The sequence below is a fragment of the Notothenia rossii genome, assembly GCF_949606895.1.
Source record: "Notothenia rossii genome assembly, chromosome: 5".
Lineage (NCBI taxonomy): Eukaryota > Metazoa > Chordata > Actinopteri > Perciformes > Nototheniidae > Notothenia > Notothenia rossii.
In genome coordinates, this window is record NC_136903.1 from 60,380,373 (window position 1) to 60,396,219 (window position 15,847).

The 15,847-nt window shown below is 38.3% G+C and overlaps 3 protein-coding genes across 3 annotated transcripts in view; 1 reads left to right on the forward strand and 2 right to left on the reverse strand.

The window, feature by feature from the left end:
• appl1 (adaptor protein, phosphotyrosine interaction, PH domain and leucine zipper containing 1) overlaps positions 1-3,753 on the reverse strand; it is an 18,445-nt gene extending 14,692 nt beyond the window's left edge. The window contains exons 1-6 of the mRNA XM_079680526.1: positions 3,554-3,753; positions 1,693-1,791; positions 1,365-1,424; positions 1,039-1,110; positions 857-944; positions 6-36 (exon numbers count right to left, since the gene is read on the reverse strand). Coding sequence (XP_079536652.1) covers positions 6-36; positions 857-944; positions 1,039-1,110; positions 1,365-1,424; positions 1,693-1,791; positions 3,554-3,607 — 404 coding nt within the window. The 5' untranslated portion in view covers positions 3,608-3,753. The remainder of the gene's footprint in view (positions 1-5; positions 37-856; positions 945-1,038; positions 1,111-1,364; positions 1,425-1,692; positions 1,792-3,553) is intronic.
• Positions 3,754-4,132: 379 nt separating this feature from the next.
• Positions 4,133-9,830, reverse strand: LOC307038852 (kelch-like protein 10; the record flags this gene model as incomplete). Its single annotated transcript, XM_079680527.1, has 5 exons — positions 4,133-4,849; positions 5,525-5,674; positions 6,335-7,003; positions 7,538-8,027; positions 9,730-9,830. The coding sequence occupies 5 exons, from the start codon at positions 9,828-9,830 to the stop codon at positions 4,493-4,495; spliced, it is 1,767 nt and encodes a 588-aa protein (XP_079536653.1). The 3' UTR covers positions 4,133-4,492.
• A 1,864-nt stretch (positions 9,831-11,694) lies between these two features.
• The window catches only part of il17rd (interleukin 17 receptor D), a 43,858-nt gene continuing 39,705 nt past the window's right edge, over positions 11,695-15,847 (forward strand). Inside the window, exon 1 of the mRNA XM_079684269.1 lies at positions 11,695-11,862. Within this exon, the coding sequence (XP_079540395.1) occupies positions 11,743-11,862 (120 nt within the window). The 5' untranslated portion in view covers positions 11,695-11,742. The remainder of the gene's footprint in view (positions 11,863-15,847) is intronic.

Consider the following 15,847-nt stretch of genomic DNA (forward strand, 5'->3'; position numbering starts at 1 on the left):
TGGATATTTGGAAGACTTCCTTCAGAGTGAGGATCTCTTGAGAGAGACAAAAAGAAAATCATAAGCACTACTGAAGGAAAACTGTATATCTTAGACCTCACGGTGATTCCAATTGTTTGGGAAAAAGTCATTTTGCACTGACTTTTCACTTTTTAAACAAGAGAATGCCAACAGCGCACAAAACCAGGTTTATACAAAAAGTGTGTTCCCAGATTAGTGAGGAAAAACTTTAAAAGGCAAACTAAATATTTTTCCTCTTACCTGTATCGTCATTTATCTTGATTGGTTTGTTGTGAGTTGCTGAGGGCTAGAGATGTTTGCTTATATAATGGAAATAGATCATGTAACTCTATTGCTAACTCAGCTTGTCTATGTCAAAGTGCAAACAAATTGATTGGAAACTAAACAGCTACTATGTCTCTTACCAAAAATTGAGACCTAAATTCTGAAAACAATTCACAGACCCTGTTGTGGGGAGTTGCAAGGAGGTACTTTTTTTCTTTCTACCTAACTGCACCCACCCTCCGTGTTACCGCGCAGAAGGAATTGTACATCTACTCATGGACGAGAGGCACTTGCTTACTTATTGACGGGTGAGGTTTGGAGTGTTAAAATGTTTTTGTTGCTTTTCTGCCAGTCAGTTCTATCAAATATCAAGATAAGGTGGCTATCTCTACACTCAATACCTCCAACACTCAGAACCTAACAACAAAAAAACATCTAGATTGATAAATTGCATTACAGGTCATAGGAAAAAGAAAAAACAATTGTCTTTGGGGCAAAAAGTCCAGTTTCTAATGTGACAAATATGCTAAGGACAGTGGTCTCTCTCTGAGGTACTGGACGCGTTTCCTACCCTTCAGGTCTCTCTCTTTAAACTGAGTGATGGGAAACATCATGGCATCTGCAAGCTGGGTGGACAAGACGGCATGACAGGAACTCAACTACAGAGAGAAAGAGAAAGACAGAATGGAAATGGTCACATCCTGGTCAGTTAAATCTTCCAGTGTGGCAGCTGGCGAGTTTGTATTTTCTCACCTCATCGATGACTTTTGCAAACTGCTGCAGGGTGGAGCTCATCACCTCGTCATCGCCCCCTAGAGGAAAGCGCTGCAGATGACAGCAACAACATGGAGGAATGGATTAGATTGATTTCAGTGAGGAGAAATGCGTCCCTGCTGAAGCAAACCAGCATGCAACGCACAGCAGAGGAAACTGGGGATTTCTCGTCACAGAAAAAGTGATGGTTAAATGTTTGCCTGAAGTTGTCTCAAGGGAAAAGGTTGTCAAAACAGTAACAAAGTCTTGTGTCATAGGACAGGTGTCTATTTTTCATGTGATCTTTGGCTGGTGGCGTTACCTACCTGTTTGTCGTACTCTTTCAGCAGTCTGGAGGTCAGGTGTGTGGCAGCACTGAGCTCGTTCTGAAAGAGAAAACAGGACAGAGTCACAGCTGGAGACACACTTTCCCATCAGCTGCTCTGTCAACGCTGTCTGTACCTGCAAAGCCAGTGGAGGTACACCTGTGAATCATGCCTGCCTGTGTGTGTGTGCCTGTGTGTGTGTGTGTGTGTGTGTGTGTGTGTGTGTGTGTGTGTGTGTGTGTGTGTGTGTGTGTGTGTGTGTGTGTGTGTGTGTGTGTGTGTGTGTGTGTGTGTGTGTGTGTGTGTGTGTGTGTGTGTGTTTGTGTACCTGTGCATCATAAATCCTCTGCATGGCCTGGTAGAGCTGACTGCAGTAGTTGGACATCGCTGCAGTGTCCTCCTCAAACACTCCCAGCAGGGACCGTGTCTACACACGAAACACAAAATAAAACTGATGAAAATAAAGTTAATGCTAATAATTTGACCGAGCCATAAGAATTCACCCGTTATGGTCTCAAATGATCCTTTGTGTATCTGCCAAAATAACCAAACCCACACATATCTATGTAAATCAACACCGATGACCTGCATAGTGCATACAGCACAGTAACATTTCCAGGGTGTGTCTCAAATGCAGTTTTGGCTTGCCAGCACAATCATCTGTCATTGTCAATTTATAATAGCAAAGCTGATATTTGTAATAATTTAAAAAGGTTTCCTATGGTAGAATGTAACCAATTACATTTGTTCAAGTAATATAATTACTGTTACTGTTTACGTACTGCTAGAAATAGTAAGTACGGCAAGAGATTTTTAAACTTAAAGATGGAAAGATTGTGTTTATTTAAGCAAGAGAAGAGAACAACCTTAATAATATAAATATTTATATATATTATTTAGTTATATAGAACCCTTTAAAACAGGGTTACAAAGTGTTCACAAACACAAAAATCATGAAATAATAATAAACCAATTCCTTTACACGGCGATAACAAGAAACACATCCAACAACCCAAACAAAAGTTTTTAATTTCATTTTCAAATTTACTTTGTACCTCTTAATCTGGTTGACATGTGATGAACAGATGTATACATATAAGTTAATTAAAATTGAGTTAACGTAATTATCAAGAGAGATAGTGGTGAGATGTGATTAAGTGTAATGTTTTAGCATATAATATATTAATCTGTATTTACTGTTCAAACCTTTCAGGATTTATAAAATGTAAATTTCTCTCAAGCTTTGTTAAAGTGTTTCACACTTTGTAATTGTCCATTGCCCTTCCCAGCCACCGTAGTCATATGACAAACTGCAACATCATCAATATTCAACAAGCTGGTTTCCACTTGTCAACATGATGTATTCTGTACACAAAAATCAATCATGTATCAGTTAAGCTGCTATTAACTAAATTAGGGATACAATATGTTGTTGTTTATGTTTTAAATTATTTACCTAATAAAAACAAGTTCAAGAGCTATTTCCACGATCTAAAGATTAAAAAAGTAAATAGCAAATAAATACAAAATGACACCAATGCAGAACTGCATTTTCCAGGACCTTAATATTGTTCTAAAAGCTTAACTTAAATTGATAGTTATGTAATACAAACTGCTTTTATAACCCCTTTTTTGACAAATATAACAACATACATTTAATTTCAGAATCTGGACACACCCCCACTAGTGATGTCACAGCAGGTGTTTGCTCTGTATTTTCTGCAGGACACAACAGCATGATTTGGGGTGTTTAGCCCAAATTAAAAGGAGCTATAGCTTTATGCACCTTGTGACTTTAATAACATAAAGCATCATGATGACACAGCTGCTTTATAATAGCTGAGCAGTTACTATCAACGCAATGAAGGGAAAAGCGAGCCAAGATGCTAAGGAAGTAGCCGCCTGCTATTTAGAAATCCTACGAGTAATCTTAATGTAAAGCGAAATTACGTGTTGACATCTTTACGGAAACCACCACCAGCTGATCGGTGTAGCCGCCCGGGTCTGGGCCGAAGCACATCTGCAGTGTATCCGCCTGACAGCTTTGTCAGCGGGGCCGTTAGCAGTTAGCTTTCTGCCCGAACTTGGCATCTCTTTGCTGGTTTTGTTGGCAAACACTGAGCCTACAAAGACAGTTAGCCTAGCCGTTAGCATGCTAGCTGAAAGCCTACAGAGAAGAGAGCCGTTACCTGCGGGCTGTCCTCCAACGTCTCCTCTATCGGAAGCTTCTCTATCCCGGGCATGGCTGCGGCTGGCGCGGTAGTAATCTGTGCTTACACGATACAAAAGACCCAATAAATCAGTTCCGACAACTTCCACTCACGATTTCTTGGCTGCACGAATTTACAACACCCCAAAACAGCTCATCCCCGTTTCTCAAGTCCCGCCCTCTGGATGGTTTTGATTGGATACGAAAAGATTCCACGGTTTTGATTGGTATCTTGTTTAAAGGGGAAAAGGCGCCATTTTGGCTCTGACCAGGATCGCCATTTTATATGACCGTGTACAACTTAGAGCCACAATGGCAGCCGTTGCTTAGTTTGTCATAATTTTTTCTATACAATTTGGTTATTTAAGCTTTTAAAGTTACTAAAGTCTTTTTTTCCTCAAACTTTTTGTTGTGGGATTGTATTACTTGCTATTATACATGTCAAGCAGTGTTATTTACTTTTTATTAACTACACATGTTCACACTTAAAGGATAATAGGGACAAAAGCACAAAAAACAACACAATTATGAGGTAATGGAATGATGAGTCAATCAAAAACAAATTTGCCTAATTGAACCCTAGCCTATTAGCCTTTTTTTTTTGATACAAATGTTTTGAAAAGCTTGAATTAGCTATATACAATACAACCAATTGCTAACATTATTTGATTTGGAAGATAAATTATGCACTCTGGGTCCAATCTGTGAATAAAATGTTGATCAAACTGGTCTGGTTTGATTGTCAGCCTATCAAATGTTAATATACTGTATTTATATAATTATTGTTGTTATATATTGTAGTACATTATTCTGATTATAAATATAGGTATACAACAAATAATAAATCGAATGTACAACATGAACAACACTGTAGTGCAGATCATTTTTCTTTATTTTTGTTAATTGTCATAGCTGAGGTTCAGAAGGATGCTCTTGGAGTTTCCTCCAAGTTAGGGAGCGTCAGTGGACCACGAGGGAACAAGTCCTCCGCCATGCTGTTAAGTCCTTGCAGAACACAGCTGCTCAGGCCGCTGCGGGGCGTCTCCACGAGAGAGACGTAATACCACATACCGGCTTCGTCGTCATAGCGGTTCACATCCAACATAGTGGAGGAGCCACTGTGTCCTCCCACCAAAAAGAGCTGGTCGTCCACCACCTCAATGTCAAAGTAGCTGCGGGGATAAAGCATAGATGGTGTGAAGTTCCAACTGTTGGTTTCAGGGTTGTAGGCCTCAACAGTGTGCAGGGAGATATCCACGTTCATTGTTCCACCAACCTTGAAGAGAGAGTGTGGAATGGTCAGTGTTTAGATCATTTCACTCAGTAAATGTCTCCAGCACATGAACAAGTCTTTCATTCAAACCCTTACTAAAAGGTAGGAATGGGATTATAAAAAAATTCAAATATCACAATATTTTTGAACAAAAATCCATGATATCAATATTGTGATGATAGTGTAGTTTTGGTGGAGCTCATAGGACTGACAAGTAATGCGACGTATATCAATATTGTGATATGGGACTTAATGGCGTCTTTAATTGTGGATATAATGTGGTAAGTGTTTGTCTTCCTCGATTAAAGGCTGCCTTTTAGTAAAGTCAGTCAATAAACCAACATAACTGATGATTATTTATAAAAAATGTAATATTCAAAATGTCACATTTTTTGCCTTACATGTCATGGCATCAGTTTCTCTGTGACACTCCGTAATAGTACATGCACATTGAGCCTTTGGTGCCACTCATCTCATAAAACTTCAAATTCAAAGTGCTACCCTTCAATGGTACATTTACATTAATAAGAAGTGAATTTATGACCACTCGATGTTCTACTGGTCCAACCAATTCAACAACACCAAAAATGTGTATTCAAAAATAATCTTTGGTAAATGTTTGCACATCTCTAACGGTGCCACTCCAACAATCAAAGCATATTACTGCCTCACACTTACTGCATAGATGCGGTTTCTGTAGGCAGCGACCCCCAGGCCACTGCGGCTGGTCCTCATAGCAGAGATAAGGGTCCACTGGTTGAAATCTGGGTCGTAGCATTCAGCTGTGGAGAGGCTTCGATGCCCGTTATAACCCCCGCAAACATACACCTGCAGACAGGCTTGAGAATGTTACATTTAATATTCCACTTCAATTACAGTCAAAATGAACGTGTAAGTAAAACACGTTTTAAATTGCTATGGTCAGTAAAGGCCAATAGGCCACAACATACATAATGTTTACTTTTATTTGGATGGTAGGCCTATATGTTTTTCTTTGTAGACAAAATTGTTTGGTTGAGTGTTTGTTTATCAGGGTTTTAAAAAACGACTGTGCCTGATTTTGGTCAAACTTGTTGAAAGGGCGGGGCATGCACTAAGGAAGAACCAAAACACAAAATCATATTTTTTCCCTTTTATAAATATTTGAGGCCCTTCTGGGAGATCTGCACTGTATCCAGTTTCAACAAACTGACTTTATAAAGCAATATCTATCTGAATTCTGTTTACATAAGTCAACTTGTTAACGACTGGTCATACTAGACCAAGTAAGGCTACTTTTTGTACAACTCTTGAGTGTATTGAACTAAACAAGCATTCAATGGCTCCCGCAGTTTCCTACATCAATCTCTACGTACTAATCAGGGCACATCCACACATTTCAACCCACGTTTATAACATAAATAATTTGGCTAGCATGGACATTACTTCAGACTTAATAATGAAGACAATGTACCTTGCAAGGTCATTGCTAGTTTCTGCTTCACCCACCTTGCCATTTAGAGTGGTGGCGCCGGCCCCACTCCTCCTTGAGTGCATCTGTGCCACCATGGTCCAGCGGTCATTCTCAGGCCTGTAGCACTCGACAGTGTTAAAGCAAGTCACTCCATTGTAGCCTCCAATGGCGTAAATGCACTCATTATGCACAACAACACAGACGTAGCCGCGGCAGAAGTTCAAGGGGGCCACTTGGTGCCACGTGCGAGTCACAAGGTCAAACTTTTGCACAGTATTAAGGTAAAGATCAGTGCAGATGCCTCCAATTAAGTACACAACGTTGTTGAGGACTGCAGCACCGTGGTAAGCACGACGGATCTGACCAGCGCTGACAGTGACCCAGCAGTCAGCGCGGGCATCGTACGCCTCGAGGTCGGTGGCGTGTACACCGTCTCCTTCGCCTCCGGTGACCAGTAAGATGGTGGAGGGCAGGCGGGGTCGACTCAGCATATTTTTGTAGATGGATTTTGAGTATCTACTAAAATTCAGAGACACTTTCAGTGCCTCATCGAGGATGGGAAAACATTTGATGCTCTTCTTCACCACATCGTTGTCCATCACATTTTGGAGATAATACACGTTCATCAAGCCTAGCCGCACCTGAACACATAAGAGAACAACACTTAGAAACGTATAATGAGTACAAGAACATTTGAGTGTAACCTTTTTTTTACAAAAATAAATGGTGATGGAGTTTTCTTTATTTTATAGTTGAATACTTTTTTTGTCTTTTATTATATTATGTATTATATTTTTGAAGCAAACTATTTAGAGAGAATGAACATTCTTTGAATTTCTTATTATAATATTAAGTTTATTAATATTTGTTTGTATTGTTTTAAATGCATATTCAAATGTATTTAATAAATTATGTTGATCGAATTAGTGTGTGTATAAGCGAGGGTGCAAGAGTGTTTTAAGGGGGAAAACAAACAAAAAACATCAAGAGAGAAGAATAAAATAATGAATTAATAAAAACATTTAAACATTAAATAAATAAATGGAGAATAAATAAATAAACAAATAAATAATAGAGTGCAGGAAAAATTGAGCTTTTAATAAATGCCTTCTTTTGTTTTTTTCCTTTACCAAATTGTGGGCTGTTTTGGTAAAAATTAAACCCAATTGGTTTTGAAGAAATTAAACCCTTGCTGTGTCAATCTGAATAGGCCTACATCTAGATTATTGTTTAGTTACCTTGGACAGCAGCTCAGAGATGTGACCTTTTCTCTGGTCTGGCTGGTAGTTAATCCAGCTGAGGATCGCCTCAAACACTGTGTACTCCTCGCTCACGTTGAGGTGGTCGCTCTCAATAATGGTGGTCAGCTGCTCAATAGAGAGATTCACAAGCTCCTGGGAGACAGACACTATCTCCTTAAAGCTGTGAAGGATGTAGAGGAAGACTTTTTTACTCTGCTCCGGCATGTAGTAGACACTCATCAGCTTCCAGATGCCGATGCAGTTCCTCGGGGACAGCTGGTCCTCCAGGAAGAACCAGCAGCTCTGAACCAACCCCGTCACCAAGAGCTGGTCTGCAGCTGCCAAAAGCTCCACCACGTTATCCTCCGTCACAGGAGCAGAGTTGGTGTAGGCATAGTTGATGATGAGGCTCATCATCTCAGACGACACCCCGGGGATGGTGTACTTCTGCTTTTTGATGGATGCCCAGGGTCCGGTAAGGAGAGCGCTGTGGGATCAGGGGATCAGGGTTTTAGAAAGGAAAATACGTAACAGTCTCATAATAAGTAGACCTTTTGGACAAATCAGTCGCAGATCTGCTCTTCATGGAGAAATGACTTATCTGGAGTTGATTATTGATCATCAACCCATGCGTTTCAACTGCAACTTGGCCAATAAAGTCTTATGAAAGTTGCCATTTCTATATGTAGCACTTTAATAGGGTATGGCCTATCTGAAGCTAATGTAGTCTCAGGATTCTTTCTATTCGGAATTTGTATACTCGTGGTTGAGTGCACTTATGGAGCATTTCCACCGCAGACCTTGCTCGACTTAGTACGGTTTGGTTAGGCCTTGTTAGGCCCGGCTCACTTTAATGCTGCGCTTCCATTACAGTTTAGGAACTGGGGTTGTAAGTCCCTTTGGATGACAATCAGCTTAATGAAAATGAAATATTTTTCAAAGCTTAATTATGAAAAATAATTTTTAAGACCAATCATCAGCTCATGATGATCAGCTGTATGCGCACCGTACCCGAGTGGTAATGAAAATGCTTGTCAGCAGCAAAATCAATCTGGAGGCTCTGCTTACTTTGTCTTTTCTTTCTCACATCTTTTTCTCATCTTTTTTCTATCTTCTGAAAGAGCGAATTTATTTAGCCCCACAGGCATCTAAATCATTCCAAATATAATATTGTTGTGGAGTAATCACAGTTTCTTTACCATGTGCAATCAGTGTGACAAGACACTGCTTTGTTGAAGCAAAACAAAGCAAAACACATCTGCTCATTAAAAACAGGGACATAAAAGATGACAGTTCAGTACAAAATGGAGTCTCTGACATTGGTTTCAAATGTATTGTTATCACATGAGAAAACTCAAACATTGACTTTAATTAAATGTATGATGTCAATAGATATCACATAACTGTAGTAGGTTAGTTAAAAGCAACAATATTAAGTTTAAATACAAAATATTAGGTTCAACTTGACTAAAGTCAATTTTTCAGTTTTTTCAATGTAGTACTGAGACAACAAAAATGCAGTTTAGCATCTAAGTGCAAAAAGCAGTAAAAAGTGTAAGGTAATGCATTTTATTTGATTGTTTATTTCTTAATGGAGCACAAATCAATGGCCCACACCTCAGGATTTATAGCTTAGGCTGATTTGCAATGTTGGTCCCATGGGCCTTTAAGCCAGATAAAACTCAACAACAAATACACAAGATAATACAAAACAAAAACACAACTATATAGGTCGGTACATTATAACACAACATTCAACAAAAATAAAGAGAGAACAATGACAATATGACAGGTTCCTCTTTAAAAACGGTTTCAGTTTGAGTTTTAAATGGTGCTAAATTGAATAATCAGTTATATAGAGAACAAAAATACAATTATTATGAACATTATAAGATGTATACAAAGGTGTACTATTTACAGTAGTGGCTGCTTCTTCAACACTTTGATATGTTCACTTGTCTTTATGGTGCTACTTTTTATTGTACCTAGTGTACTAATTTGATGTTTATACTGCTTGTGTCTTTATTTCATGTTTTAATCAAATCATTTTGTGTTTTGCCTTTTTGTTGCCTTTTGATTTTTAGATGTAGTACAAATATTGTGATCATTTTGAGGGGTTTTATCTTTTCACAGACTTGCTTAAAGTGTATGATCTTACAGCCTTTGCTCTTCTGAGATGAAGTACTCACCGAAAGTACGAGCTGCAGCTACAGAGGATGACCTTATGAGCGTCAATCTTGACTTTACCCACTTGTATTTCCAGGTCACAAAGTTCCCTCTTCACACGCATTTCAGTTAGGACTGCAGATGTCATGCCATGCATCCTTTTCTCCACCTGACTCCTGTGAGGGTTTAATGCTCTGGAAGCTTGTCCTGGTGTACTCATTATTTTGGAAAACATTTTTGCTCTCTACTCTGTTGGTCCTCAGAAAGTTTGTCTGGATATTTGTATCTTCCTCATAGTAAGAACAATGTCAAAACTCATACAAAATGTTTCACTATGACAACAAAGAGTTTGAAACTGATGGAACTGTCACTCTGGAAACCCCTCATGTGCATGATTCAAACTAACACATTTAAAAGAGATGCAAAACAGGTGATAATACAATACATTATATTTCTTTAGTTCCACATTTAGGGATATTTTCAGTGTTTCAGCAGCAGAGGGACATTGCAACAACAAGAGGAAGTACACAAGTATTACAGATAAGTTAAAACACAAAACAAAGGACAGATTTCAAATAACATGTGATTTAAAATGTATTGCAGAGGAAACGATAGATGACTGTTGATATTTTTCTTTGAATGAATGAATGAATTGTCAGTCAACTCATTACTGTGCTACATAGAAAAAAAGGAGGCCGGTCCTAATTAGCAAGATAGTATACAGACATATGCGCGGTAAGGTAATAATAAGTATTACAACTAGTATTGGAGACATATTCTAGACCGCATGTCTGTTAAATCAGTTTCTATTGGTGATGGTTTGTTCTAAAAAATGGAGAATGGATGGAGATCATTGTCTCAATTGTGACCCTGTATGATTGTTTGTGCCTGTTCTTTAATAAAAAAACATTGAAAACAAAAGTCAGTTTTTATTGTCAAATGTCCTGAGGGGGATATTCACTTCCTATGTTGCTCTATGTCTGGAGGAAAAGGGAGCACAGTTAGAGAAGAGTTGTTACTAACTTTTACCACAAGAGGGCGAGCAGTGCAGCTAGGAATACACATCAACACTTTAAAGTGCTGAATCCAGATGTGTCGTACATCTTGCAAACCAATGGCTGATTTCTCACATTGTTACTTTGTCATTACAATGCAACAAAAAAGATGAACACAAATTATTATAGGAATGTATTTGTACTTCTACTTTCGCATAATATCACAGTTGTAGGTCTTCGTGCTATTTGTTGACAAGAATTATGTTAAAGACACACTTTTATGTAAGTAATGTTTTTTTATGTACTAGGATGTGTATTTCCCTTATCTGTTAGTTTGCTTTTGATATGTGTCTGATAATGGTTAAAGATGTGAACAGTACAATGTTTGCTTGTGAAACGGAAGTTCTCAAACACAAAGTAGGCCTACCTCATAATTGGTAAAGTGTACTAGGGTAAATGTACTTTGTTACATTTAAACAGCCGGTTAAATCCAACTTTATCAACTCCCCCTAAATTAAAAGTAGCTCCTATATGCCAACTGCAACTTTAGAGTGATAAACACATTAATGGATAAATAACTTTAATCCAATGACAATATCTACAATGGGCCATTCTGCATAATGGAGTATTTTACTTTTGTTATACTTTTAGTATATTTTGATGCATATACTTTTGTAGTTAAGAAACATTTATAAATGCAGAACTCTCATACGAGTATTTTTAAAGTGCAGTTCTTTTTTAAAAATGATTTGTTCTTACTAATATATTCAAGTGAAGTAGGATACAAGGAACTTCAATTAGGAAACAGGCTTGAGTAATTGTACTAAGTTACTTTCACCTGCAGGGTAAAACTAAAGCTGGTTCTCACAAAACTAGTGAACACACGCACACGCACACCCACACCCCCCCCCCCCACACACACACACACACACACACACACACACACACACACACACACACACACACACGCGCGCGCACGCTCACCCAAACACACCTCCTTGTCTCTCCTCTCTCTCAGAGTTGTTCAGACTTGAGGGAGGAATGGCGGCCCCTCGGAGTTTCTTCATCACTCTCTCGGGTTTATTTTTGTTTTTAAATGTCTCTTGTGGATCTACGACCTCCGGCGGCAGAAGAGCAAACCAGGAGCGATGCGGCTACAAGGTAAACATTTAAAAAATATACCTTTACCTGTTTGTTTAATCGCATTTAAGCTAGTTAAAGCTGTTGTTGCTGCGTCGTCTCAAGTGTCCAAAAAAGTTCACTTTTCGCAGATGTTTCGTTGTGTTTTCTGTCACATTTATGTAGAAGTAAATACACTTTTGCTATCTTAATAAGCAGACGACATTAACTTAAGTGTGAATACAGCTTTGTTCAAACAGTCTTTTATGCGCAGTGTTTTTTAAGACAGGTTGAGTTACCTTTACCTGTCGCAGCTCCGGTTCGGACCATTTTTACGGAACGTAACCAAACTCCAACTTTAAAAAGCGCCAATTTTAGGATAATTTCCTATACTGTAAATATGCAGACAAAACAAAAACACTTTGAACTGTTTCTGAATAACACTGGTGCCCTGTTTAATTCGGCACAAGTAGTCTGTAGTCTACAGATAGAGGATTTAAATCCAAAGAAATCAACATTTTATATCTGGTTATCACCATTCAATTCCAAAAAGACAGCAATGCGACAATGGTAAACTTTAGACTATGGTTTGTGTTAGAGTACTGGAGTGACTCCCAAAGCTCATGTTTATGTACTTGTATTGGATTTGGGAACAGACAAGTTGAGTGAATTGTTAAAACTCTAATAACATAAACGTTTTAGCCTACTTTCTATTTACTTACAATAAATAAAGTAGATTGTAAGACCGTGCTGTCTGCTTTAAACCAAACTCATTTGAAGAAAAATGCATATTGGAGGAGGTTTCCTTCTTTTAAAGCATTTTTCTATTTTAAGTTTATTGTCGGTAGGATATTATGCTATTGGTGTAATTGCATACATTTACTTACATTCTGCATATGTACAATTTACCAAAGAGCACATGTAACCTTAAATCCACCAATCTAAAGGTTTCCTTTTGCAGGCTTAACAGACCAAGAGAATCAATGTTTAAAGTACACCTATCATGCTATTTTTAGGCAATAGCATAGGTCTCAGATATATAAAAAAATATAAAAAACATGTCTATGAAGTGTTTTGCTCAAAATACCAAACAGATCACCCATTCTAGCCTCTATTAAAAAAAAAAAATTGATACAAAATAAAAAAGGAGGCCGTTGAGCTCATGCCGGACCCGGCAGCTACTGTCTAAACTAAATACTGCCGTGATGAAACGCCATATCATGGATTATCAAGGATTCTTTCTGAAACAGTATGGAGCTCAAAGGCTTTCTCTCTTGCCGGTTATACCACAAGGTGGGTTCCTTTTTATTTCCTGCTTCTTCACACACATGCTCTCCAGTACAGGTTAGCTCTGAGTGTTAGTGATGCTAATGTAAACACCTACCATATTACGTCCAAAACAGTTGGGCAACGTTTCTGATAGCAACGTTTCTGATAGGGCCGTGGGTGTAAAGCCAGCCTACATTTCCGATATTACGTCATATCGGACGCAAATCTGGATCAGCTCCGTTGTACCCCCGTTTTTAGAGATTTGGGTACGGAGGAAAAGAGAGAAGGTTTTATTTTCTGACGCTGCGTGAATTCCCTGACACACCGGGGACACATATTTATGTATTAAAAAACATCAAAAAGTGCATTGAGCATGATGGGTCCCCTTCACAGCAGAAATGAAAGTAAAAAGCTTCTACTTGGTGCTGAGTTATAGATATTTCAGAGGGATAAAACACAGGGCTTCCAACCTTCTTTGCATTTGAGTGTTGTGGTTGAGGGGAATACCAGGTAGTAAAACGCTGATTTCCTGCCTTTTGTGTGATCTGTTAAGAACATTTGATGTGGAAAAAAGGAATCTGTGAAGTGATGCCCCTCCTCCACCCTGCTCCGCTGCAGCTTGTTTTCTGTCCATGAATAATGAACCACTTTTTAGCCTGCAACATCATTACTACAGGGGTTTAATGTGTGCACCACTGTGTGAAAAAGGTTCAGGGTGTTCAAAAAAGTGCCATTAGTTAAGTTTGAATCAGATTTCATTAACCAAAAATACAAATTTCTGGTATCAAAAATATCTTAAGATACCTCAGAACTTGTCTTTCAATCTTTACTCTCATGCAAACCAATTTGTTTTATACCTTTTTCTTAATAAGAACATCTATTGATATTATCTTACAATAATTATTAAATGTTATTGCTCTCAGGTTATGTCCCCTGTGTCGTTTTGAGAAGTTTGACAATATTAAGTATTTTTTCAGTTATAGATGATCTGTAAATTACTTTCAAGCTTTATGGACCAATCAATAATGTACTTTTAAACTTAAAAAGGTAAACTCCCAGATGCTGTCTACTCATACATACAACAGAAAAATCAGGATTTCCTTGCTCTGGATGATGTTTGGAAAAACTAGATGAAATATGGTGCTTAGTTTTTGAATGTCGTTCTTAACATTATTAAGGTAAAAAAAGTAACCCAACATTTGATATAGTATATCTGTAACACTGCAAATGTTAGCTATCCATTTGAGTAAGAAAGAAGGCATCGTATTCCAAGGAAGAAAACCTTTCAGTCTTAACTGACCCAAAAACTTTTTGGAAAATGTGTGTGCAGTCAGTGTTTCCCCTAGGTTTATTGCTTTAAATGTAATGTAATTTCAATTACATTACATTTCCTTTTAACTGATGCTTACATCCAGTGTGTTTTACCATAACTTCTTAAAGTTTAGTTCATAATTGTATGTATTTCACATGCACATTTTCCTTTTCCTGTCCATCATTATTAAAAAAACAAGCTAATTTCTGTTAGAAATCTGAATAGTTGGCAGTTGTTGATTAAATATTAATTTAATGAATTAAGTTTTCGTGTCTACAGTGAAGCATCGTTAAAAAGACAAAGCTTTTAGAAAGTTATTTGACAATTTTTGAGATGTTTAAAAAGTGAGTGATGTGATTTCCTTCTTCATGTTTCTTTTGTGGAAAGTGTGTGTGTGTGAGAGAGCTCTACAGGTTTTAATTTTCCTGTGTTGATAGATGATTCCTACCTACCTTTGGTGTGTGTGTGTGTGTGTGTGTGTGTGTGTGTGTGTGTGTGTGTGTGTGTGTGTGTGTGTGTGTGTGTGTGTGTGTGTGTGTGTGTGTGTGTGTGTGTGTGTGTGTGTGTGTGTGTGTGTGTGTGTGTGTGTGTGTGTGTGTGTGTGTGTGTGTGTGTGTGTGTGTGTGTGTGTGTTTTCCCCTCTCTGGCTTTGAAGTGTTTTCTACAGGAAGCTTCACACTGTTTACTCTGCTGAAACATTCCTTCCTGCAACCCCCAAACACACACACACACACACACACCTCCCCCCCTCTCGCTCCTGCTTCCCTTCTCCTTTCAGAAACACACATCAAAGGCTGCAGGATGGGGGTGTGAGGACCTGCTATTCTACAGGTGTGAGGTTATTAGAGGTGTGTGTGTGTCATAAATACTCTGCTAGTTTTACATGTCAGCTTCCTTTGGAAAGGGTCCTGAGTATATAGACAGAGTAGATTACATTGTCTTTAATCTCAAAGCAATTCATAATCTTTGTTTCCATACTGTATAATGCAGTACAAAGTGCACCATTTTACTCTATGTTCATTTCAATCTTTACTTCTTTCTTAATTTGAGGAACTATTACGAAATTCTACACATCCTCAGGATAAACATAGAACTTCTGATAACATTTAACCATTCCCATAGGGAGGCTTTGGCGCAGTGGACTGGTGCGCTGGTGTTCGGATCAGGGGAGAAGACCATTTACATGCACACAAAAACATAACATATTTCTGGAAAGGAAAAACCCCCAAAAGCTAAAAAGGCCTCTTTAATTTCATATGTATATAGGGCTGTATGGATCTTCCTTTTAATCTTAACAGGTGATGCATCACTGATCTTCGTACTGCACACACTCTTTTCTGTGTGTTTTTCTGGTGTGTGGAAACTCAGTACAAACCAGAAGCTGATGTAGGAAACAGTCCCTGCATGTTTCATAAATCAGGTTTGGCTGCAGAGAGCAGGAATGAG